General features: G+C 33.7%; 7 protein-coding genes across 9 annotated transcripts in view; 4 read left to right on the top strand and 3 right to left on the bottom strand.

The window, feature by feature from the left end:
• The first annotated feature begins 9,785 nt into the window (after nucleotides 1-9,785).
• Nucleotides 9,786-11,384, top strand: LOC109600413 (delta(3,5)-Delta(2,4)-dienoyl-CoA isomerase, mitochondrial). Its single transcript, XM_020016565.2, has 6 exons — nucleotides 9,786-10,064; nucleotides 10,253-10,341; nucleotides 10,574-10,818; nucleotides 10,871-11,034; nucleotides 11,087-11,213; nucleotides 11,267-11,384. The coding sequence occupies exons 1-6, from the start codon at nucleotides 9,889-9,891 to the stop codon at nucleotides 11,360-11,362; spliced, it is 897 nt and encodes a 298-aa protein (XP_019872124.1). The 5' UTR covers nucleotides 9,786-9,888; the 3' UTR covers nucleotides 11,363-11,384.
• Nucleotides 11,385-11,898: 514 nt separating this feature from the next.
• LOC109600420 (protein GPR107) lies at nucleotides 11,899-13,822 on the top strand. The gene is made up of 5 exons (XM_020016571.2): nucleotides 11,899-12,217; nucleotides 12,269-12,379; nucleotides 12,438-12,580; nucleotides 12,640-12,808; nucleotides 12,862-13,822. Exons 1-5 carry the CDS (start codon nucleotides 12,137-12,139, stop codon nucleotides 13,762-13,764), a joined length of 1,407 nt encoding a protein of 468 aa, XP_019872130.2. The 5' UTR covers nucleotides 11,899-12,136; the 3' UTR covers nucleotides 13,765-13,822.
• Nucleotides 13,823-13,957: 135 nt separating this feature from the next.
• On the bottom strand, nucleotides 13,958-14,985 carry LOC109600416 (dynein regulatory complex protein 8). The gene is made up of 4 exons (XM_020016567.2): nucleotides 14,605-14,985; nucleotides 14,343-14,553; nucleotides 14,137-14,294; nucleotides 13,958-14,067 (listed from the first exon to the last, which is right to left on the bottom strand). Exons 1-3 carry the CDS (start codon nucleotides 14,874-14,876, stop codon nucleotides 14,169-14,171), a joined length of 609 nt encoding a protein of 202 aa, XP_019872126.1. The 5' UTR covers nucleotides 14,877-14,985; the 3' UTR covers nucleotides 13,958-14,067; nucleotides 14,137-14,168.
• Nucleotides 14,986-15,154: 169 nt separating this feature from the next.
• LOC109600410 (protein GPR107) lies at nucleotides 15,155-17,365 on the top strand. 2 transcript variants are annotated; one of them, XM_020016561.2, is made up of 6 exons: nucleotides 15,155-15,402; nucleotides 15,461-15,571; nucleotides 15,615-15,760; nucleotides 15,808-15,946; nucleotides 15,998-16,929; nucleotides 17,028-17,365. In XM_020016561.2, the coding sequence occupies exons 1-6, from the start codon at nucleotides 15,322-15,324 to the stop codon at nucleotides 17,173-17,175; spliced, it is 1,557 nt and encodes a 518-aa protein (XP_019872120.1). In that variant the 5' UTR covers nucleotides 15,155-15,321; the 3' UTR covers nucleotides 17,176-17,365. The 2 variants fall into 2 exon arrangements, with proteins under 2 accessions (XP_019872120.1, XP_019872119.1); XM_020016560.2 differs by having other exon boundaries at nucleotides 15,156-15,402; nucleotides 17,019-17,365.
• A 234-nt stretch (nucleotides 17,366-17,599) lies between these two features.
• LOC109600406 (glycosyltransferase-like domain-containing protein 1) lies at nucleotides 17,600-19,031 on the top strand. Its single transcript, XM_020016553.2, has 4 exons — nucleotides 17,600-17,855; nucleotides 17,910-18,192; nucleotides 18,246-18,722; nucleotides 18,774-19,031. The coding sequence occupies exons 1-4, from the start codon at nucleotides 17,783-17,785 to the stop codon at nucleotides 19,015-19,017; spliced, it is 1,077 nt and encodes a 358-aa protein (XP_019872112.2). The 5' UTR covers nucleotides 17,600-17,782; the 3' UTR covers nucleotides 19,018-19,031.
• Nucleotides 19,028-23,782, bottom strand: part of LOC109600405 (probable G-protein coupled receptor B0563.6) — a 30,222-nt gene continuing 25,467 nt past the window's right edge. For both annotated transcript variants that reach the window (XM_020016552.2, XM_049963101.1), the window contains 3 exons: nucleotides 21,283-21,707; nucleotides 20,974-21,228; nucleotides 19,028-20,576 (listed from right to left, as the gene is read on the bottom strand). In XM_020016552.2, coding sequence (XP_019872111.1) covers nucleotides 20,379-20,576; nucleotides 20,974-21,228; nucleotides 21,283-21,707 — 878 coding nt within the window. In that variant the 3' untranslated portion in view covers nucleotides 19,028-20,378. The remainder of the gene's footprint in view (nucleotides 20,577-20,973; nucleotides 21,229-21,282; nucleotides 21,708-23,782) is intronic.
• LOC126264595 (peroxidasin homolog) lies at nucleotides 22,089-23,359 on the bottom strand. The gene is made up of 2 exons (XM_049963102.1): nucleotides 23,204-23,359; nucleotides 22,089-22,750 (listed from the first exon to the last, which is right to left on the bottom strand). Exons 1-2 carry the CDS (start codon nucleotides 23,239-23,241, stop codon nucleotides 22,096-22,098), a joined length of 693 nt encoding a protein of 230 aa, XP_049819059.1. The 5' UTR covers nucleotides 23,242-23,359; the 3' UTR covers nucleotides 22,089-22,095.

Below are 23,782 nucleotides of genomic sequence, written 5' to 3'. Positions count from 1 at the left end.
CCCGATAAAAACTAGTTTCGCTGACAACGGGTGGCGCAGCTACAAAACGAAGCAACTTTTACAAACGATTTACCACCGACCAGTTCTATAGATAATAAATCTGTTAATTTTCCGTAATTATCCGAGTGGAGGGAATTTAAATTAATAATAAGTTAAGAGCGGCAATTAACGTGGAGCAGGTGAAAGAACTTAATTTCCTGTTCATCTGAAAATTGCTCGCACGAAAATAAAATAGATTCTGGGACCAGCTTCCGGTCGCATCGTGATGGATCATCCCGCGGACCATTTAAATACGGATTTAGACCTTCACTAAGAACATTTTTTGAGATGGAGAATGCGTGGCCTGCAGCTCTCCAACTTCTAATCGATCTGGATGTTCTCACGCCAGGACAGGTGGTGTGCACGGCTCCTCCAAGGCTTGCACTTTTAGTCGGCCACAAAAATGTCCACACGTAATTAAATTCGCACAATTTCGACGGAATTGTAACAACAACAAACCGGTGCAGTTCCATCAATTAATCATTTTAATTAAATTACTCGTCCTGGTGATTGGTTATGAATAATTGAATCGGTATCAATCAATAATAAATTGGAATTGGAAAAAAGCGCTAATGCCGTAAAAGGTGATATTGCCACGGTCTGTCGGCGTTTTGCCACTGCACTCTTTGGATTCTCGCCGGATGAACGTGGGCGCACTCATCCACCGACTATTTTAGCTACGTACATGGGAATGTTAAAATATTACAGCGACTCCAATTAGTCTTTTGCGTATTATTATATTAGTCATATTTTTTCTTCTCTGTTCAAGTATGGAACGTAAAATATTTTAATAATTTAATTTTTTTAAATTTACATATTGCTATGAATATATTAGGAAAATAATATAGAATGTCATAAGCGGAAGATTTTCCAAAATAAAAGTTACATTTTTGTTAGTTCATATGCTTTTTATACATATATTCAAGAAATTATTATTCCTGTAATTTAATATTAATTTTTGTTCATAATTTTTTCAACTGTATAAATTAGTTTAAAGCTTTTTTATGTTTATTCTAACCTGTGTTAATTAAACAATTATGCAGTATGTCATACAAAATCCTCCCTTAATCTGTTTGAATGAATCAACTATAAGAAAAAACATGTATCTAGTAAGTGTTATTAAAAAGTTAGACAAAGACAAACTTCTTTCGTCCATAAAAAATTTGACTTAAAGACTGAAAGGAAGTTTAAATGTAAAGCTCTTTCTTATTCGCCACGTGGGGTAGATATTCTAAAGAACAGATGAAAAAATTGTTGGTTGTTAAATAAAATTGAAATATTAAATTTTTATTTTTGTCATTTTGTAACAAATAATTTGAACTGCAACAAGCTTATTGTAATTTAATATTTTAAAGAATACTTAGAAGTTTGCTTTGAAGTAATTTAGTTTAGACATGAAGGTAAATTATAGGTAAAAAATACGAATTATAATTCACCTTTTACTGTCAATTATATACAGTTGGGCGGTTTTGTCGTACGGACGATTATGTCTAATTTAACAGAAATCGAAACTGTCGCGTAAACATATCATTAGGAGCAATTCCGTCTTGGCTTTAAGCACAAAACAACCAAATTAAAATGGCTCGAATTAAGTGCCACTATCACTCGATCATTCGCAGGATAATCATTTTAAAGGTATGTGATTAGAAAATGTGACTGTTTGCCTTATTAACAAAAGGACAGACCGATTTGTTTTTGTTGAGTGAACGGCAATTAATAATTGTAAATAATACAACCGGCCGGGTAATTATAAATTCAATTAGTAATAATTGTAAAAAGAGCGAGCCCCGAAGAAAATCGATTATAGCGTATACGCACTTTGAATTGCGGCGATCATAATGGCCATAAGAAATGCAATCATTAGAGGGACGTCTAATTAATGGCTGATAAATAAGTAAATGTGCAGTTCCTTCTGGCGTGACATTCATTTCTGAAGCAAAACCTTAATTAGAAAATATCGGACGGATTAATGACAACTTTTACGGCTAATTCAATTTCACTCCGCTTCCCATAAATACATATCATTTTTTGAGCGGAGAAACGGACACTTGTTAATATAAATCGAGTTTCTAAGTAAAATATGGAACGACTTATTTATTTGTTAATTATCTATATATATATTAATATTAGTTTTTCGCCGCCGCCAGAGGTGTTGGATGTCGAAAAATGTAAGAAAGTATCTGAATATCGTCGACGGTGTCGTCGTTCCCGATGGCCGGGAGGCTGGCATCATCTCGCCTGGAGCCAGCATCAACGGAACAGAGCCCCGCGCGTCCCGCCGCTGCAGCACATCACTGCAAAAGAACCGGGGGGTTGGCGGGGAGGCAACAGAGACAGCCACATTCATCATCATCACGGCGCGTTTCAGACAGCTAGAGCCCGCTCCTCCCTCCTCCCCTCTCGCCTCTCCCTCCGCATCCCGGCGCACCGTTGGAGGGTTCCGTATCTTTACCGACCGGCCCTAATCAACAGACGTACCTTCAAACTGCGTTGCTTAAATAATAACACTAATAATGAGTGTGACGACTAATTAATTAGGTGGAGTCACAGGTGTGATTTTCGGGTGGATCTTTTTAATTGGAGGGTGGTCCGGTGATTTTTTGTAATTGTCCCACGGTGCGGGTGCGGAGATCCGCGATGCGATAATAACGGCGGGCTGCTGAGCCTCGGAGCCCCGTTCATCTCAAGATAATGTAAGTTTGCACCGCCACCCGCCGATGCATCTCGCAATGCACATCGCTCAAAATGCGAGGCCCGCTGCCAAACCGGAAAAATTCACGTCGTGAACAGACGCACGCGAAAATCCTAAAAATCTTTCTAATTCGGTTTTTCTGTTTAAGCTAAATTGCCCGGTCGATTTGTCGTCTTCCTTAATAACCATAAGTAATAGTAATAAGAGAGAGGCAATTACAAAGACGTACGTCGCCTTAATGATTTTCATTAGAGCGATTAGTCCGGCACTGGTTTATGGGATGGTGCGTCCACATCCTGGCCATAGGTCCGATTAGCAGTGGGCACAGCACATCACAGCAGAGCACAGCAAGTAGTGCAGTGCGTTGCCGCCGTTATTTATTGGCTCGGCCAATGAAATCCAACTGCATACATGACATAACTGTGTTTTCACATCACGTCACATCTCTATCACACACTGCTGGATGCTGGATGCTGGATGCTGTATATTGGATGTCCATCTACTACAAATCACCATTGCTACTGCTGCTCCTCCAAATGATTACCTTAAAAAACCAAATTGTTACGTTAACTATCAATTAATCACTGTTATTGATGTGACAAGATAAAAACAAGTCCCAAATCAACCAAGAAAATAACACTTCTTAAAAATGACGATCAGAGTCTTTAGAGAACATATGTAAAAACCTGTCCAAAATTATTCATCAAGTTGATACTGTAAAAGAGACTGAAACAACAAGATCTTGAAAATATGATTAAAAGTTACATTTTTGTTTGAAATATTTACATTTTTATACAGAATAAAATAAAATAAAATGAAAAAATCTTTAAAACATGTTTTTAATAAGAAAAAATTAAATGTGCTCAATCTATTTTGTTAGTGAAAGAAGGTTAAGACTACGGAAGGATAACTGAAATAGTTGATGAGTCTCATCTAGAACGTTGCAATGATGCTTGAAGACACATGAGCACCGGAAAAACATAAAAACAGGGAAAACATCGTGGTACAACACTTGCTCAAGATGTTCCTTGAGGCTTTTAACTTTAAAACTTTGTAATCACAAGATTATTTCAATCTTTTTATATTGATCCATTTTTTTATTCTTGTAGGATAATGCTCAGAGGATCCAAAATTATTTTATCAAAATATACAAATCAATGAGAGAGATTTTTTACTATTTTAAGGACAAATTCTATTTGAAATTGAAAAATTTAATTGTGTATTGTTTCTTATCTCATTTGATGGCAAAACCATGAAAAACACTGATATTATTTTATGTTCATCTGAAGCGTTAGTGATTCGAACATCCACGACTGGAACAACGTAAACAAAGCACCGACCGCCGACTAAATCCCTTATTTAAAAATAAAATCTGCACTGATGCATTTCCACTAAAAGTAGACAACAGAACAGAACAGAACAGAACAGAAAGAACGTCAGTGAATAATTCAAGTGTAAATGCGATAAACATTATGGAATGCGCCATGACAGGTTTAAAATTGAATCGAACGAATGTCAAAATGCATCGAGGGAAATGAATGCTAGTTGATAAAAGTGTTTACTCAGAATATCGAACACACACGGAAGCATATGCATATGCGCTGCAGATACGCTCCCCCTTTTTATTTCCTTTTTCCAAAATTTTATGGACTATCTATCTGCATTATTTGATGCCGTGCCTCCTCACGCTGTTCATTTTCTGCTCAGAAAAAACATCGGATTTATTGAATTGGATGCGTGAGATTATTAATGCCTTCATGCTTCATAAACAACGGATACAATTTTCATTTGCACATCTCCTTCTTCGCCTTTTTTCTAATTGCTTTCGGGCTGTAACCCAATTTTGAGCAAACTCTAATGACGGTATCCGTAAAAGAAGAGTAACAAATTACGGGTGGTACACCGCAAGCGATCCGCAATAATACACTTCTGATATAAGGATTATTGGATTCAAGTCAGCTCACTGAAATGACACGGTTTCGCTGATAACAGATTTCCTATCCATCGATCCATTGTGTTGCCATTACCATTTATTGCCGTATCAATATTTGTAAATTACATCTCGAGTAAGACTACAAAATGATATTTTATTACGGACGAATTAATGAATTGAGTGCTCTTCAATTTAGTGATATCCTTTTGACGTGCAGTAGTTGAGCCGTAATTCATATTATTTTATTTGAAACATATCATTAGCCGCCCATAAATAATTACGGGCGAATTTAAATATATAAGGGAGCAGTTAAAATATGTAATGATCTGTAAATACATAAATCATGGCTAAATGTGAACATAAAACATAAAACTGTGGCGGCAGTTAATTTCGATTTTCAAGGAACTCTAGTTACGTATCGGACGAATGCATAAAAATCTGCCGGCCAATTACATTTAATTATTTCCTTTGATAAAGGAGCAGGCTTCAGAGTTACGGACTTACATTGGCAAATCTAGTTTGTAATTAGTAAATCGAGCATAATTTCTACATTACATAACTGTTGCGTGTTAATCGCAAATGACTCTCTTCGAAATTCTGGATGGAACTCCACATTTTTACTGAATTTAATTAAAATTGCATCCGTTATTTTCTATAAACAGCCAAGAAAACTAAAATCAATACAACGTGCTTCCGTGTGTCAGTTATTTATTCGTTCCCATTATTTTTAGCTTAAGATGAGCTTCGAGAAAAACTAGATCAGATCAGTCTATAATAAAGTTTATCTGAATAAGGTATGAATGGAATGAAGTGTGTGGAGGAAGAATTTCCATTGAATCGGAATGATTAGTGGAGATAATTGAAAGCCATTGATGGTATCGTTATCGAAAGGGAGCGAACGTATTTATGTCTTTATTATGCGGACGATATTGTGGTAATGTTTGTTAAGTCGCAACTACAGCCGGAATAACAAGGATATAAAATATAGAAGGAGTGATTTCAACGGTCTTGTTTTAATCCCGGGGTTCGCTGCCGGCGGCGCCACTCCATTAAAAAGACATCGCCGCAGCTAATGTCCAAGCGGTAACCTACACCCGCCAAATAATTAATGACTTTGAAATATTCATTTGAAACATGCATTCTGGCTGCATAAATGCAAATTGCTCCCCGTTCCTTTACAAATCACGATTGATGGAAGCTCCGTCTCATTTATTATGTTAAGCCCATTGTTGTGCCCCGTACACACGTTGATAATCCCAAAAACAAAAAGGCGATAATTTTATCGGCGAAGCGGCGCATTAATAAATGTAATATTCGCAATTACATCTGATTAGCTGGATAATTATTTGTTGTTGTGCATTTTTCCACTCGTTCGCCAATTAAGCCGGTCACAATCCGTTGCTCTCCTCCGGACTCTCACACGTGTCTCTCCGACTTGAATATTATTTCACATAATCCGAACTGGACGTGAATTTTTCCGACCTGGACCGTTATTTGTGTGTTTAATCGTGTGATTGACACATGAGACTGTTCTGCAACAGTTTTAATTAGGAATGCTGCCAGTTCCGGGTTGTCAGTGCGTGAACACTAATGCTATATCTACAAAATTGTTTGTTTGCCTTATCTGGAGGCTGCGCTGATCGCAACAAACAGAAAAAACAATGTTCAAAAAGTCCTTCATAAATATTTATCAATGGTTAAATAATTGTAATGTACTACGAACATATCTCATGAATATTAATTGACGCGCATTATTCATAATTAGTTATCTGTGGTGTGCGGCGTCTCAAACATTGTTTCAACAATTTCAACCGCAGATTGGGATCGTGCAATTCATTCAATTGTGGGTTATGCATTTCACTTTTTCCTTCCAATTTACATTCCAAATTAATTTGTTCTTTATGTATGCGGACTTGAAACAACATCAAATTCACATTCGAATTCAACAAGAATACTTTTTTGGATGTCCCAACAACAAAATTTGGTGTACTCTTGGACCATAGAGTGTACCGAACACCTCCACACAATAATCGATATCTACATAAACTATCCAATCAGAATCCATGTCAAAAACAAAATAATAGGACATATACCACCTAGAAAGCCCAAGACTGTTGAAGATTTCCCAAATTTCTACTAAAACATAATATCTATATACCTCAAAATGTAGATTTTACTCTAGAATCGTTAGGAATGCATTTGAGATCCACAAACACAAAAATTATTTCAACAGAACAAGGGAAACCCTAAAACTTGATGAAATTTAGACACCACTGTTCAGAAACACAAATAAGAAGGACCACCCAAAATTATAAATCTTCTCCTTCGTCATAACAAAACATAACTTCCTACTACATTAAATTATTATCCATAAAACCTATTTAAATTAAATCAGTCATGAATTCGCTTGTAGTAATTATTAGTAATTAATAAAAATGAAGGACTTACACATTCGTAGAGTCGTATTAATTTTTAGATTAGCTCCAACATAAAACGGCGCATAAAACGACTCGGTCCGTTAGGTTAGTTAACGGTCGATTTGCAAATGTCCAAATTGGATTGGTTCTGTTGCCAATAATTATGGTAATACTAGGAAAAGGGCCTTTAATAGTTGATAAACCGTCGCTGATCATTTATATTATCGCAATTAATTCCGCGATCGGGCAATAAATATGTAAATTATCCGTGTTTTTCAGCTCGAATATTATTGATATAACCATTTTATATTTTGCTCGATCAACGGAGATGAAAAAGGTTAACTGAGACTAATTAGAGCATAATTCAATGCGGCCAAGACAGATCGCAGTTTGTTTAATACGCCATAAATATGTAAATCACGCTTTTTATTTATTTATCCGTGTCCAAATAGAGAGGTAATTACCGACCAGGATTTCAGGATGCAGGAACCAATGCTCATAAATAACCACACAAATGCATAGAAAACCTATTTGCTGCATAATCTTAATCATAATTAATATAATCTAATAATTAAAATAATGGTGGATGCGCAAACCAATTAAAATATTAATTTTGACAATATTTGCACATTGGGCAACACTAGTTGATTGTTCTCAAATGGCACTAGAACACTTAAATGGGGAGCAAGTGGCTCGTCTGTCTGCTTCAGCTAATAGGATAATGAGACAATCTATTACATACGTTTAAACTTGAGGAGAGTCCCTACAACATTATACCCGCATTGTTCCTAAAGGAAATGTTCGCCACATTATTTATAATAGAATAAAAAATACATTTTTTGCATGACTATATTTTTATTTGAAACTATCAATTTTAAAACATATTATTTCTTAATTAATTAAATATTTTCAATATCATTCTTCCTGATATTTATAGCCTAATATGTCAGATTCAGTTTGTGCTTCTTTTACGAAATATGTTAAAGAACTACAAAAAGTAGAAAAGACGTGCTTACAACCAAACCTCGAATAGGTCTGCAAAAACTGAAACATGCTGACAAATATAACGACCAGTCGTAACAAATGAAATACGTGAAAATGAGAACTCTAGAAATGAAAACACGAGTGGAGTTCCAAATGTTGAAGCTCTGTACGAGAGTGAGTTCAAGAAGTTGAGCCAGTCAAAGACGACTGCGTTAGTTTGTTTAAAGTTTTCAACAGAGGTCTACGTATAAATTAAATGGTTTCTTCAATTCCAATAAAAAAAAATAATTAATGTTTATTATTAATTACTGTTGTTGTTGTTGTTGTAACAAGACAATACAATTTACAAAACAGTCGGCAGAGTATAATGACGGTGGCGAACGAGCGGTCAAAATAAAAAAGCAGACCGAAGTCAAGTCGGCGTAAATAGGTCAAGAAAAAAATCGATACGGTGCATAAGGAGAAGTGGCAAAAAGGAGCAAAAGAAAGTGGAGAGAAAAAGGACGAAATCTGGTCGCGAACAAAGATGGGCTGGAATGTTTATTGGAGTGTTTCTTTTGTTTGTAATAGTAGCAATAAAGGCATCAAAACTGTTCATTCATCGGCTACGAGGCAAATAGATAAGCAAAACAACATGGAGAGTTGTGAAACTCGAACACCGTAAAAGAGCAAAACCGACTGATTTGATTCTTAAAAGCGGTGGCGCTTCCAGCAGACGGAATTATATGTTTTCGATTCGGTTCGCCTTCGGGACGCGATTAATATTCACTTTGCGATCCGAGTCTCGCATTCATTTTAATTATGCCCGTTGATTGGTTTAATCTACTTGCCTCACTACAAAGAAAATTTACCCGGATTCAATTTCGTGTTTCTGACTACAATAACAATATCATTCCGACTGGCTACAACTTGCAAATGACACTTGTTCGCCTTACTTTTCCTGCAACTACATGTTCAACTTTCAACTGCCAAACCAACTAATTAATTGATGCTGTTTTCGAGCACGACAAACAAGTGTGTCGAAATAGACGACGGGAATTGTGGCAAAATGCAAAAATCCCATTTATTTAAGACCGTTCAGTCAAGCGGGTTCGGTCATTAATTAGAAACCGCGACAGCGCAACATGCATACGAATTCAATTTATTATATTGCGGCGTGTCCGTCGTGTAAACTGCGTCCGCGGTGGATCTTCGGGTGCCCCGACTGCAAACATGTTTCTATCATTTATCTCGGGGCGAACCGCCATTTTTTTACAAAGGCCTTCTTTCAAATACTTTTCGCAATCATTCTTCCTGCAGTTACTGTTGTTCGACACGTGAGCCGGATGATTAATAATCGATTTCCTTCCAATAATTCATCTTAATGAAACACAACAAGCACGTTGTACGTTAATTTAGCAACGCAAATAAAACATTTCTTTTTTTTTTCAAGAAAAAACTTTATTTTTCTCAAAAATAACTCAGTTATTCTTTAATATAATTTTAAAATATTTATTAAATCAATTGAAATACCATATAAATGTTACATATTTGATGTAAAAAAGGAAACAATATTTATATTTTTATTATTAAATTACCACAATTAACAAATTGATAATTTGTTGATATCCCACTGACATTTAATAATTAATAAAATAACGCTAGGGATATACTAATGATAACACTGACAACATCGCAAATAAAGCGGTTCCAAGTCCAAAGTCCCCTCCTTTCCCAATCAAAATATTTATACATTTTATCCATCCACTTAATGCAGTATTAATATACCACAAATTTCAACTGTTACTGATATTTCTAAATAAAATAGTTGCGGTTAAATTAAAATGTTTAGTTTATCTAGACAAGTTTTGAAGAGTTCATCAAGTGTGATCAATTTATTGAGAATGTCCACGACTCCAACGTACGAAACTCTTTCGGTGACGGTGCCAAAAGAGTTTGTTTATCATGTAGAATTATCAAGACCGGAAAAATTAAATGCTATGAACCGGACTATGTGGTTGTAAGTAATTTTGGGGCCAGTTCTGATTTTAACATAACCTTGTGGTAATAAATATCAATATTAAATCATATCAATCAATATTAAATTATGTCAATAAAATATACTTAAAAAAATGTTTTATTTATAGAAATTTATAGATACATCAATGTAAATTGATTTACAATTAATATTTTTATTTTTTTTTTTAGGGAAATTGGAAAATGTTTCGAAAATTTGGATACAGATGAGGATTGTCGCGTAATAGTACTTTCAGGTGCAGGAAAATTATTTACAGCTGGTACGACAATATTAATAATAAATTTTAGTTTACTGATAATAATATTTAAATATTTCTTTGTAATTATCCGTATGCAACTCAGATTACACCACCATACAATTACGCTTAGTTGTCATATTGTTTTTTTGGATACAAATTAGATTTTTTTTTTTAAAATTTTAGCTATTTATTTATTCTAATCGAAGAACATCATAACAAAACGAGTTTTTTAGTACGTTTAATTGTATTTTAGGTTTAGATTTGAGTGATGCCACCCAGGCGGAAATAATTGCCTCATCGGAGGACGACGTGGCCAGAAGGGCGAAGAAGCTTTACGATACTATCACCAAATACCAAGACGGAATAACGTCATTAGAAAAATGCAGAAAACCAGTAATTGCAGCCATTCATTCGGCATGCATAGGTGGTGGCATTAACATTGCGACCGCCGCCGACATGAGATACTGTACCAAAGATGCGTGGTTCCAAGTCAAAGAAGTACGAATTATATTAACATATCGAATAACGAAAAAAATAATTCTATTTTCAGGTTGAATTAGGAATTGCTGCAGATGTGGGCGTATTGCAAAGACTTCCGAAAGTTATTGGTTCCGACAGCCTGGCGAGGGAGTTGTGCTACACAGCCAGAAAGTTACACGCAGCTGAAGCTTTGAGCTGTGGACTTGTTCAAGAAGTGTTTGAAGACAAAACACAGTTAGTATCAAGAATATACTATACTTCATAAATATATAATTAAAACTTTTAGGATGTTGAACAAGGTATTATGTGTAGCTGAGGAAATAGCTAAAAAAAGTCCAGTTGCGGTACAAGGAACGAAATATGCTCTGGTTTATGCACGAGATCATACTGTACAAGAAGGTCTTGACCAACAGGTACGTTTAATTATTATATTTTTATACTTATTTTTAAAATTGATATTTTACAGAAACTGTGGAACCAAGCGATGTTACAAAGCGAAGACGTCCGCAATGCCATTACTGCGATGCTAACTAAAGAAAAACCTGTATTTTCAAAATTGTAAATTGATATTATTGGTTGTTTTTATACAAAGATATGCAATACATTTTATAAATGAGATTTATTTATTATTTATTTGTATTAGTAAAACCTCAAACTTCGAACAGTAATTATAAATCATTAACATAATCATAGTGTGTGTACCAAAAACACTACATTTATACAGTATGAAAAGTGTTTGATCCATCTTGAGAGAGATATCATGTACAATAGAAACTGAAGTCTCTGGAACAGAGTTCTACTGTCTCTGTCGTGTATGATGAATCTCTCTACATTCAGACGGGGCAAACCCTTTTTCTACTGTATACTACAAATACATCTAGGCAACACAGATATCATTTATTTTTGTTTTTCTCATTATTAACACAAAATAATTAGATTCACATTATTCTTAACGTTTACAATCCCTAATAACATTTTGTAATTTATCATCCATATTTAGGTGTTATTATTTTTGTAATTCTGCATAGTTACTTTGGGAACTTACGTTTGTGGGGATTTCCGAAGTTTTATCGTTCATCGTAACTTGCTGCCTTAAATAATAAAGTAACCTTTTATAACCAATTAAAAACCTTAATTTCAAAAAGGTGCCTTCCTATTGGTTGAATATTCTCTATTTTTAATAATGAATATGGTATATTTATACAAACTGAAGAATATGTATTTCACCTAAAGATAACCATAAAGTTTCGAAAACTAAGTATTTTTTTTTTTTGATAATTGATTATTCATATACTAATATCTAAATTTTCGTAACTAATTAATAAACTATTTAACCATGAAAACTATATTGTTGTTTGCAATAATTTTAACATTAATCTCTCCCATTATTACACGTATACATCGTCTGGATATACATGTAAGTTCATATTAAATATATTTATTATTTTTTACATTCTTGTTGTTTTAGAATGAAGATAGAAGAAATATATTATTAAGCAAATTTGGTTTTAATCAAGGGGGATATTTAGACGTTCATATCTTAAATTTTCATGCAATGCCTAAAAACTCCAAGGCTCTTGTAAGAATAAAATAATACATGTTTATTTCAAAGGGGCGCGTAATTAATTACGTTACAGTTTGGTTTCAGCCTAATTCACACACCAATTATCTCTGGATATGATCTGCAGTCAGATGACGATTACTGTATTTTACGTGATGAAACACCGTCCGTTTATAATGTTGCCATTACCACATTCTCATTTGATCTTGACAACAAAATGTGTGTACCTCAAAATTAAATATGTAAAATTTATGAAACTATATTAAATTCGTCTTTAGGTTGAAAATAAAGTGTAATGATGATGGTTTAGACAGCAGCAGCTTTAGATACATTCACATTTACAATGCACATGAAGAACTACGTAAAACGAAGATTTGTAAAGATTTGACATTTAATATGACCATAACATCACAAGAAATTAATGACCAAATGTTTTTCAATATATATGTAAGCATTGATAGTCATTAGTTGTGACACTTTATAAAATTATCTTCTTTTAGTATCATATGGAAGTCGAAACTACTGAAAAAGAGGGACTATATTATCTATATCTTCATAACTGCCATGATAAAAATTCTGACGTTACCTCATTAACTTATGAGGCTTATATAACAGAAACAAATATTGGAAGTTTTATTTCAGCAGGAAAAAGACATCTACCAGCTTTGTATTACATGCAGTCCTTAATGCTCTTCATGTTTGGAATATTCTGGGTGCTACACTTGAAGTCAAGCCACCCAATCTTAAAATTGCATCAAATGATGACTGCCTTCGTTTTTCTCAAGTCATTTTCGTTATTTTTTCATGGCGTTTATTGTTATTTTATAAAAACCTTAGGTGTCAGTTTAGTTCCGTGGGCAGTTTTGTTTCACAGTTTTGATTTGTTAACAAATATTTTGTTGTTTGCAATAATTCTCTTTGTGGGGACTAGTTGGACCTATGGAAACATCTCTCGCATATTCAAGAACAAAATGTTCATTATCGCCTTTATTTCTTTGCAAGTATTAGTTAACACCGCCGAAATAATTATGGAAGAGAATCAAATAGGTTCAAGGATTTATGACTCTTGGGAAACCGTCTATATAATTGGAGATCTTTTGTGTTGTGTTCTTCTTATAGTAATAGTTATTTTAACAATTAGGAAACTAAAAAAAGCTTCTTCTATGGACACCACTATATCCATAAAAATTAAAAAACTTACAAAATTATTAAAGTATTTCTATATAGTTGTAGTCATTTACATATATTGTACAAGAATTATTGTTAGTATTTTAAAATGTACTCTTAACTTCCAATATGAGTGGTTTGTTGTGATGTTCAAGGAAATGCTTAGCTTGATATTTTTTATGATAATTACTTACATGTTTAAACCGACAACCTTTATTTATTTTAAGGGGTGTTGAAATGTTTAACCCTTTTACGGTATTTTATTTTTAATAAATAAATAATTGCAAATAGAAACGGTGTTTCAATATAATAAAAATTATTGAATTTATTTTAAAATCTTCATAGCAATAGCATCGAAAGACGATTTAATATAATAGTACATAATTATGGAACAATATAAGGAATTGTATTGTAAAGTAATAATCTGTGTAATTCGTATCTATTTATTTTAAATCGTATTATTGCGTCACTGATAAAGTATCCATCCAAAAATATAATGGTGTCCGGTGCTCCAACTAATTGATAATTATTTAATCAACCTGAAATGAAAAAGAAAAATTTAACTATTGATATTTAATGTATCAAAAATATTCTAAAATATATATTACAAGCACTACTCTGTTCAGTATAGTGAAATAAATTATTCTGGAGGTAAAACATTTGCAAATAATTCGGATATTTTTTTAGCGGCAGCAGGAGGTGGTGGCCTTTCAGATTCGATTCTATCAGCCAATATGTATATATCTTCTTCGTCCTCAGGTTCAAACTAAAACATGCATTACATCTACCTATTCTAATCCTAAACAAAACCTACCATAATTTGATTAATGTAGTATTCATAAGGAATAGTTTGGGTATGTGGGTCGATTGCCAATTCCAGCATTTCGTCCAATTCGTCCTGATTAAAGGGCTCACCATCAGTGGTCATATAAGAAATCAGTTGTTCTTTAGTAAGATAACCCCGACCTTCGGTGTCTAGAATTTGAAAAGCTTCCAAAAGTTGTTCAGGAGTAGCTGGTTCATATCTAGAACAATCTCTGTAGACAAATATCTCAAATCTGAAAGGAGCAATTTACTTGTGTTCTGCAAGCTCTTGACAAACAACGGTGATAAATTTTAAAAGCTCCACAGTCCCAACGTTGTGGTTGTCCTCCACCTTCACGGTGACTTCCTGGATCTCACGTTCTGTTGGACAGCACCCCAATCCGCGTAGAATTGTTCCGACTTCTCTGGAATCTATCGCTTCCGTTGCGGCATGATCGAAAACAGAAAAGGCATCAGCCACTCTTTTCTCTAAATCATTGGCTAGTAAAACTGTCGATTTTATTTCTACCTGTGATTGTGCCATACTTAAATTTTGATTAATTAAAGTAAGAACTTAATCTATAAGAGTATGTTTGATCGATAATGTCAATGGTGATGTAAAAATTTTTTGTTTTGCATGTTACAGTAATCAGCATAAGAACAAATGACCATATTACGAATTCCTTTAGTAGTTTTTCAGTTTTTGTATAGAAATTACAATACTAATTTTTGTTACAGGTAGGCAACTCAGAGTACTTAATGCAACAATCTATTACCAACGTGGATTCTATGGTTTTGACACTTGTTTGACATTAGTGATTTCAGTGAAAAAAAGTATAGGTTAAAATTTGCTATTTAATGATATTCTTAGCAATTTCAAGATACAAATGTAATTATCCATCGTTTGATAAAATTGTGACGTTCTCATAGCGTATGTTATTGTTTGATATGTGCTGAATTATTAACTCAGTTATTTTAAATAATAAATCATGAAAATATCTCTAGTGTTTATAGTGCTTTTTACACTAATTGCAATTGTATTTTCGCGAAAACACCGCTTGGAAATATATGTAAGTAAAGTTTGATCATATTTTCTACCTAGCATACTCAATGCCTAAATTGTTACAGAGTGATGGTCGCAGATATATACCACTCAGTACATTTGGTTTTTATCAAGGAGGATATTTAGATGTACAGCTAATAAATTTTCATGCAACTCCAGAAGACCCAAAAGCACTTGTATGTATAAACAGTCACAGTAAAATACTAAACAAACATGTAGTTTGGTTTTAGCTTAGACCGCACCAAAATTTCTGCTGTAGATGAATACTTAAATAAAAATCAGGATCATTGCGTTTTAGTGGACAAACTAGACAGCAATAAGAATGCTGTGATCACATTATTTTTGCTCGACCTTCAGAACAATACGTAAGTTGAAAAAACAATCATTGTTTATATTATACAAAATGTTTTAGATTGAAAGTAAAGTGTAATGATGAGGGCGTAGTTCATATTTACAAAAGACCAGATGAAAGAAAAACTCATACTTGCAAAGACTTGACGTTTGATATAGCTTCTGAGATACGCGACGGTCACACCTATTACAATGCATCTGTAAGGAAACATTGTTTCTTGTAAATGCAATTAAATAAATATTATTTTCAGTTTTACATGGCTGTTGAAAACATCCAAGAGGAAGGTCTGTACAACCTCTACTTCCACAACTGTCCCAGCTATAACTCAGGCACAGACACCACTGTGGATTGTGTGGTGCAAATCACAGAAAAAAATACGAGCAGTTTTTTGTCGGCGGGCGAAATGCCGTTACCAGCCTTGTATTGCATGATGTCAGTGTTGTTCTTCCTCTCTGGCATGTTTTGGGTGTTCCTCTTGCGACAATCAAAGCATCCAGTTTTCAAGTTGCACTGGATGATGACTGTTCTCGTTTTTCTCAAGGCTCTCTCGTTGGCTTTCCACGGCGTTAACTATCACTACATCGAAAGTCTTGGTGTGCACTTGGCCACATGGGCAATTCTATTCTATGTTGCTCACTTGCTTAAAGGGGCACTACTATTTGTTATAATCGTTTTGGTAGGAACGGGCTGGACGTTCATTAAACACGTACTCACCGATAGAGACAAGAGGGTATTTATGGCTGTCATTCCGCTGCAAGTTTTGGCCAATATCGCCGAAATTATCTTGGAGGAAAGTGAGGAGGGATCGAGGGAATACACTGCCTGGCGAGACATCGTGGTTTTGATAGACCTGCTGTGCTGTGGGTGCATTCTGTTTCCAGTAGTATGGTCCATAAGGCATTTACAAGTTGCCTCGCAAACTGACGGGAAAGCCGCACTTAATTTAAGGAAGTTGAAGCTATTCAGACATTTCTACATTATGATTGTTTGCTACATTTACACCACGCGTATTATAGTATCAATTTTAAAATTGACGGTTACTTTCCAATATGAGTGGTTGCATGAGATGTTCAGAGAAATGGCTACATATGTCTTTTTTGTCTTGACTGCTTATAAATTCAGGCCAGCCTCGCAAAATCCTTACTTTGCATTGAATAACGATGACGACGACGTAGAGGAAGTGTAAGTATTTTTTTTACTGTTTTACACAATTTATTTTATTATTTTCTTATTTGTTTATTTTTATTATTCAATTCCTTTGGTGAAATCAGCGTTTTCAGTTTAACGGAGAGCGGCGCAACGGAGGGACTAAACAAGGTGAACAATAGAGTGACCAAAGTGCCATTACAATCGACCATGACCGAAGTTACCGAGGAGGAGAAGGACGCGTTGCTCTCGCAAAGAGAGAGCAGCCACGATTATGACTGAAACGTCTACGTTTTCCGATCATGCCACGATATTGTGTACAATTAGATTTGCATTTTATTTTGTATACTGTGATAGTGTGGACATTTTTCCGTTGAGTGAAAATAAAATTGTGTGTCTTTTTCTTTACCATTATGTATTTGTAATTTATGATATAATAAATCGTACACGTTTTTTATTGTTTACACCAAAATGTGTTTTAATGCCACATGAAACATGTTAATTTAACAATTGCTGATAAGATAAGTTTATCCATGATACTATTGTATTCATTATTGGGTTACGTTATAATTAGATTACTACTAATTTTTTTAAATTATTTTCAGATAAAGTGGTACTTACCGAGTTTCAATAAAGAATCTTTATTTTATCTACTTTAAGTTAGTGGTGAACACTTCATAATTATGTGAACAAAAAGGTAATAATTTATTTATTTTAATATTTGTTACATTTATATGCAATGTTTATGTTGTGAAAAAATTTTGTATTTTACTGTTGGTGTCAATGACGTAAAGGTTGCCTATGGACATAACCTATATTAACCCCACTTTTTAAGTGGGTTACTTTACGTATTTCGGACTAGTTTATAGGAGTAATTATCACATCTACAATGCCCAAAGTGTTATTTATTGAACCTTTTTACGGGGGATCCCACAAAACTCTCATAGACACATTAATTGCCAGTAATATAATTTTTTTAAAAAATTTAGTTTCATAATACTTGTGGAATATTTTAGACTTACCATTGGATTCATACACACTGATAACGTTACCAGCAAAAAAGTGGCATTGGAGAGCCAGATGTGGTGCCCTGATACTTTCAAATCTAATTCCTAAGGTTGATCCAGAAGATGTTTTATTTTGCAGTTCAGTTTTGAATCTAACAGAACTTTTAGGACTGCGACCTGATTTGCACCCATTGAAAAAGGTTGTATACTTTCATGAAAACCAATTGATTTATCCAGTTCAAGAAATCAAAGAAAGAGATGTACAATATTCCTATAACCAAATTATCACCAGGTTGATGATTAACAAATTGTTGTCACAAGTTTATAAAGGAATAAGTGTTTTAGTTTGTCTGCAGATGTTGTACTTTTTAATTCAGAATTTAACAAAAGTTCTTTTCTCAGTAATATTGGGAAAATTTTAAAACTAATACCAGATCATAGACCAAAAGGTCTAAGAGAACAAATTGAAGTAAAATCTCAAGTATTATACTTTCCAATGAAGTTTCCAGTTAAGCAGCCTTCTACAAGAGATGATTCTTGTTTACATATAGTTTGGCCACACAGATGGGAGTTTGATAAAGGTCCTAGGGACTTTTTCGATGCTTTGACGCAGTTAAAGGAGTGTAATTGTAATTTTAAAGTCTCTGTTTTGGGTGAAACATTTTCTGACAATCATGAAGTTTTTACGCAAATAAAAGAGAATTTTATTGATGAAATAGCCCATTTTGGATATGTAAAGAGCAAAGAAGAATATTTTAATATTTTGAGATCATGTCATGTAGTTATTTCAACAGCAAAACATGAATTTTTTGGTGTATCTATGTAGGTAAAAACATACTTAAGAAAACAATGTAAATGAATTGCCTATTGTAGGTTGGAAGCTGCATATTGTGGATGTTTTCCTTTGGTACCAAATAATTTGGTGTATCCTGAAATTTACCCACATAATTGCTTATACACAGATGGCAAAAACCTTGTTGAAAAATTAAAATATTTTTGTGCAAATCCTAAGATAGTTAGTAAATTTAGCAATGAATTGTCAATAGATTTTTCTAAATATTCAAAAGATACTTTATTACCATTTTATTTAAATATTTTAGGTTTAGATAACAAATAAAATAAGTAAATAAATTTTTAGCTCTTTTATTATAAACTGTACAACAAATTCTCTATTTTAAATAACATGGTTGAGCTTAACACATGCATTTACCTACAATATCATTTTTGTCAAAAAATGACCATACATACGAACTGTATTTGATATTGTTGGCATACAATTACAATATACAATGAAAATTGTTTGGAATGTGAAAACTGCTTATAGCTGGAGACTATGAATATGTTAAGAGAAATACACATAACCTGATCACAGATTTTATACCACTTCAAATTGGTGAATAAATGTATTTTGTATGTTTGAAGAGGTACCAAACATGGCTCTTGTTTTTGGAAATGTATATAGGTAGTTTTGGTTTAACTCAGTGAAATGAGAAAATTACAGCAATGAAAAAGCTGTTATTTGATTTTTCTACCAGTTTCTTCATATAAATTTATAAAAATACAAAGTACTGATCTATTCTTAAACTACACTTAAAAATTAAGGCAGCATTTTAATTTAAGTTTAATTAAGTATGAACTATTCATTATAAAAAATTTCAATTCTCATAATAATCTACTTTAATAGATACATTTTAATATAGTGTTTGTGAATTTCGATTTGTTCTTCCTTAATCAATCTAGTATTTAATCTTCAAAGAACTTTATAAATCTCTTATTTTTTATATAATTCCATCCCTTTGGCTTCATTAACAATATTATCACTTCATCTTAGGCAGTGACTATTACTTACATTTATAAACTAATATAAATGCTACAGCAAAACTACATTCTATGTCCCTATTCATTGTAAAAATATTCCAATTATCCGATATTAAAATAACCATACTTAGTTTTGACAAATTATTAAAGCACGGATCTGTAATCTATAAAAATATTTATAAAAATACATTCTTCTTTACCTCACAGTCATCATTTATATTGACCTCTCCAAATAAGCCATTCCGAAGTTATTAATTTTAAATAAATTAATATGAAATATGACTATAATTTTCTTAAAAATTATTGTTTTCAAGATAAAATTAGCAATACTTTTTCTTGTTATGTTACATACAAATCATTTCAAAGAGTTAAACCACAACTACTAACTGTTTTGGTGGCAGCTTATTATAGTCTTAGTTGATATAGCACCAGACGTAAAAAATTAATTGATCTCGCGGTAAGTTATATTAGGTTGAGAGGGAAATTACTATCTACAAACATCTCCTAAATTTCAATATGTAACATATCAAAAAGGAAGATAAAATTTCTTTATTAAAAATTGCATCCAGATTTCGTCATTTCAAAACATAAATAACTTCCCTTTCAACCAGGGGATGTGGATTATTAGACCGCTGTGGCCAGCGGTCTGCTGCTCTTATATCAAACGCTCCTGTGCTGCGTGATCGTCGTGGTGGCGGTCGGTGGGGGTGGTTTCACCATGCCTCTGGTGGGCTGGCCGCTGGGTATGCTGAGAGTGCGGAGCAATGTGTTGCGGAAGTCCTCCGAGAACAGACAGTAGATGTAGAACGTTATCGAATAGTTGGTGATCTCCAGCAGATTGGCGAGTGCGCGGAACAACTAAAACAATGATTATTAAAAAAATAATTACAAGAGAACAATGCATTGTATATAACATTCCATCCCCCTAAACTGTTTTATTAATTCAAGCAATAGATAATTTGATTTATGTTGGAAACAATGGTGTAGGTATTGATTAATGATTGACTGTCGGATGTTAATTGGTCGTCTTGATGGAAATTAATGCTTGAGTCTGACAGATGAACATGAATATTTGAACAATTTGCAATTAGGTTGCTGAATCGCACAATGAGAAATTTGATGGAAAATTGAAATATGTTTGGCTTCTTGTGTTCTGCTAATTTATTATTAATTTGAAAGAGTCTTAAAATAGCTTTATATTTTTAATGTACACAATGTATTTCCTGGAGTTAAATTAAAGTTTATTTTTTCGTACCTGATAGGGATAATTTAGGGACTTATTATCAGATAATGTTACATTGAGTATGGCCATCGGCGTAACACAAACTAAAAATAAGATACTAGTCGATCCCAATAAGAGAACTAGTCTCCTTTCTTCAGCAAACTTTCGAGGATCTTCTTCACCTGAAGTTGTCCGGTTCAAAGTCATCTTCCGCCTCTTCTCACAAGATCTTCTGTATACTATCAAGATCCTTAAATTCAAAGCTGCCAACAATATCACCGGGACCACCTTTAACAATTTATTGCATTGTATTTATAATTATCGTATGTTATAAGAACAAACCTTGAAAATGAATTCCAAAGCGACTTTGTATATTCCATAGATGGTTTGTTCTGTGTACCATGTAGCCTCTTGCCTCTGATACCTAATCACGCCCTCGAACCTGCACGTCCAAATCTGACTTCTGAACATGTTCGGAATGTATAGTATAAAAGTGGCCGCTGGGATGAGAGCCACTGCCCTCCTAGGCGACCCAAGAATAGGCCTTGCATGCCCTGGATGGCACACACTGACGTAGCGCTCGAGCGTTAGCGCCAGCAGCATCATGACGCCGATGCCCAGGCAACCGTTGCCGAGGAAAAGTTCCAAGTGCGCGAAGTAGAATGCGGGGAGGAAGTGATCCCAGCTGCCGTGTTCCCAGTGCACCAGAACTCGCCAAGCGAACGGTAGGACGAATATTATTGCCAGCAGGGCGGCCGCTGAATAGCCTGCAAGATTGGAGATGTTATTAACGTCTAGTGGTTGAGGTTTCTCTTCATATTAATTAAAATATTGATCTGGAGAGAGATAATTTGGATATTCTTAATTGTGTACCAGAAACATTTCGAACAATATTTTAAATGAAAATACAAGAATTTTATTATCTTTGTATTTTGTAGCGGTAAGTGAATAACGACAGTCTTGATGGTTCATAAAATTTCATTTCCAACTGCTAATATAAGTAATAAAAATTTATTACTTTAATAAACCGCACGATTATTTCTAACCATTGCGCCAGAGCAAATTAACTTTTAAATTTATGTTTTACTTAATTTATATTTGATACACCCTGGAAGACATTAAATACATAACGGGGGTGAAAATAACACTGCGGTATTATTTAATTTTATTTCCTTTAAGTATACACTTTTTCAAATTAGGTAAAACATCCTGAAACGACAATGGGTGCGATATTAAATTGTTTCCGAGGTGGAGGAACTTCAATCGTCGCACGGATTTGAAGACATCGGGACTGAGCACTTCGATTTTGTTGCTGTCCAGATATAACACTTCCAACGAAGGCATAGCGGCAAAAGTCTGCAACCCTATTGTTTTTATGTTGTTGTCACTCAGCATCAACGTTTTGATGCTGCGAGATTTGAACAAATTTTTCGTGGGCTTCGCTTGAATTTTGTTGTTGGTCAAAATTAAGGTCTGTAGTTTGGGTAAGAGTCTGTTCATTGCTTGAGGCACACGCCTCAGATAATTCTTGGACAAATCAACGAAAGTTAAATTCTTCAAACGTATAAGGTCTTTGGGAAAACGTTTCAGCTTCATGTCGTTGGCGAAAACTGTGTCGGCCTTTGTCAAATATTTTAAACGGGAAAGTATGATGTCAGCCAGTAGTGGTGGATCTTTAGCCATTCCCGTTATGTCTATGCATTGAACCGATGCTGATGGGATTATCGCTGAAGAAATTGATAAATAGGCTGTGTTCCTGCGAGAACAAGGCTCGTTGGTGAAGCCGCCATTTATTGTCGTTGTAAATACACTAAAACAAATGTTTTATTGTTGATAAAAACAGTCACTAATAATACTTGCGAGGATATTTTTTAATTATTAACTGTAATAAACTAGTATAAATAAAAATTAATATAATCAAATGTAAAAGCAACCTGTGTCTTTGCATAATTAATATGTTAATCCAAAATTCTTGTTTATATGTTAATTTTTATGGTTTATCATTTACCTTGATTTGTTCTAAATAGCATTGAGAAATAAATAAATAAAAATATTGTAGAAGTCTATTTTCATATTTAAAAATTAAAAAAATTATATTAAACATAATCAAAATTTGAATGTTTTTGAATAATTATTGAATTAATTTTAGATATCTTTTTATGTTTATGTCAACATAGGTGAACTTGAATAAAGCCATTAAAAACACAGATAAGTGATTATCTGTTAGATAATCAATAATAAAGTAATAAAAATAAATACTCACACGACTATCTGAAGAATGGAAATGGAAATGCACTTCATCTCTCCGTTCGCACATGAAAACTAATGCGCCAATTTCAGATGTACGTTGCACACACCTCCGTCATAATAAATGTTTATACACTTGCGTCTAGCAAAATTGAACAGTTTCGAATTTCGTTTCGGGCAAGATTATGTAACGATGGCGCAAGGTCAAATGGTTATCTAATTAATTCTGTCACTGTTAAAGAAGAGATTCTGTATGCAGAATTATGTCTTATAAAACTAACGGATTTTTTCAGCTAATTTTTTATTAATAATTCATTAAATGTTTATAGTTTCTTACGTGATATTTTTTACTAGGTTAAATTTATTAAATGAACCTTTGAGTAAATCTATCTGAAAATTAAACTAGATATTAGATTTAAGTAAATACATTCGTTTTATCCGATGTTTGAAATGTATTATGCACAATGGCAAATTTGCCTCAACACATAAACGTTCTAAAAATATCCATGTAGTTTATTTCGTCGATTCTTGGGATGCATAAAAAGTAATGGCAACTGTTATGTCTAAAATTAAATCTATTAAGAGACTTTACATT

Source organism: Aethina tumida, chromosome 2 (genome assembly GCF_024364675.1).
Source record: "Aethina tumida isolate Nest 87 chromosome 2, icAetTumi1.1, whole genome shotgun sequence".
Classification (NCBI taxonomy): domain Eukaryota; kingdom Metazoa; phylum Arthropoda; class Insecta; order Coleoptera; family Nitidulidae; genus Aethina; species Aethina tumida.
Note: the sequence above shows the minus strand (reverse complement) of the source record. Positions and strands in the feature narration are given on the sequence as shown.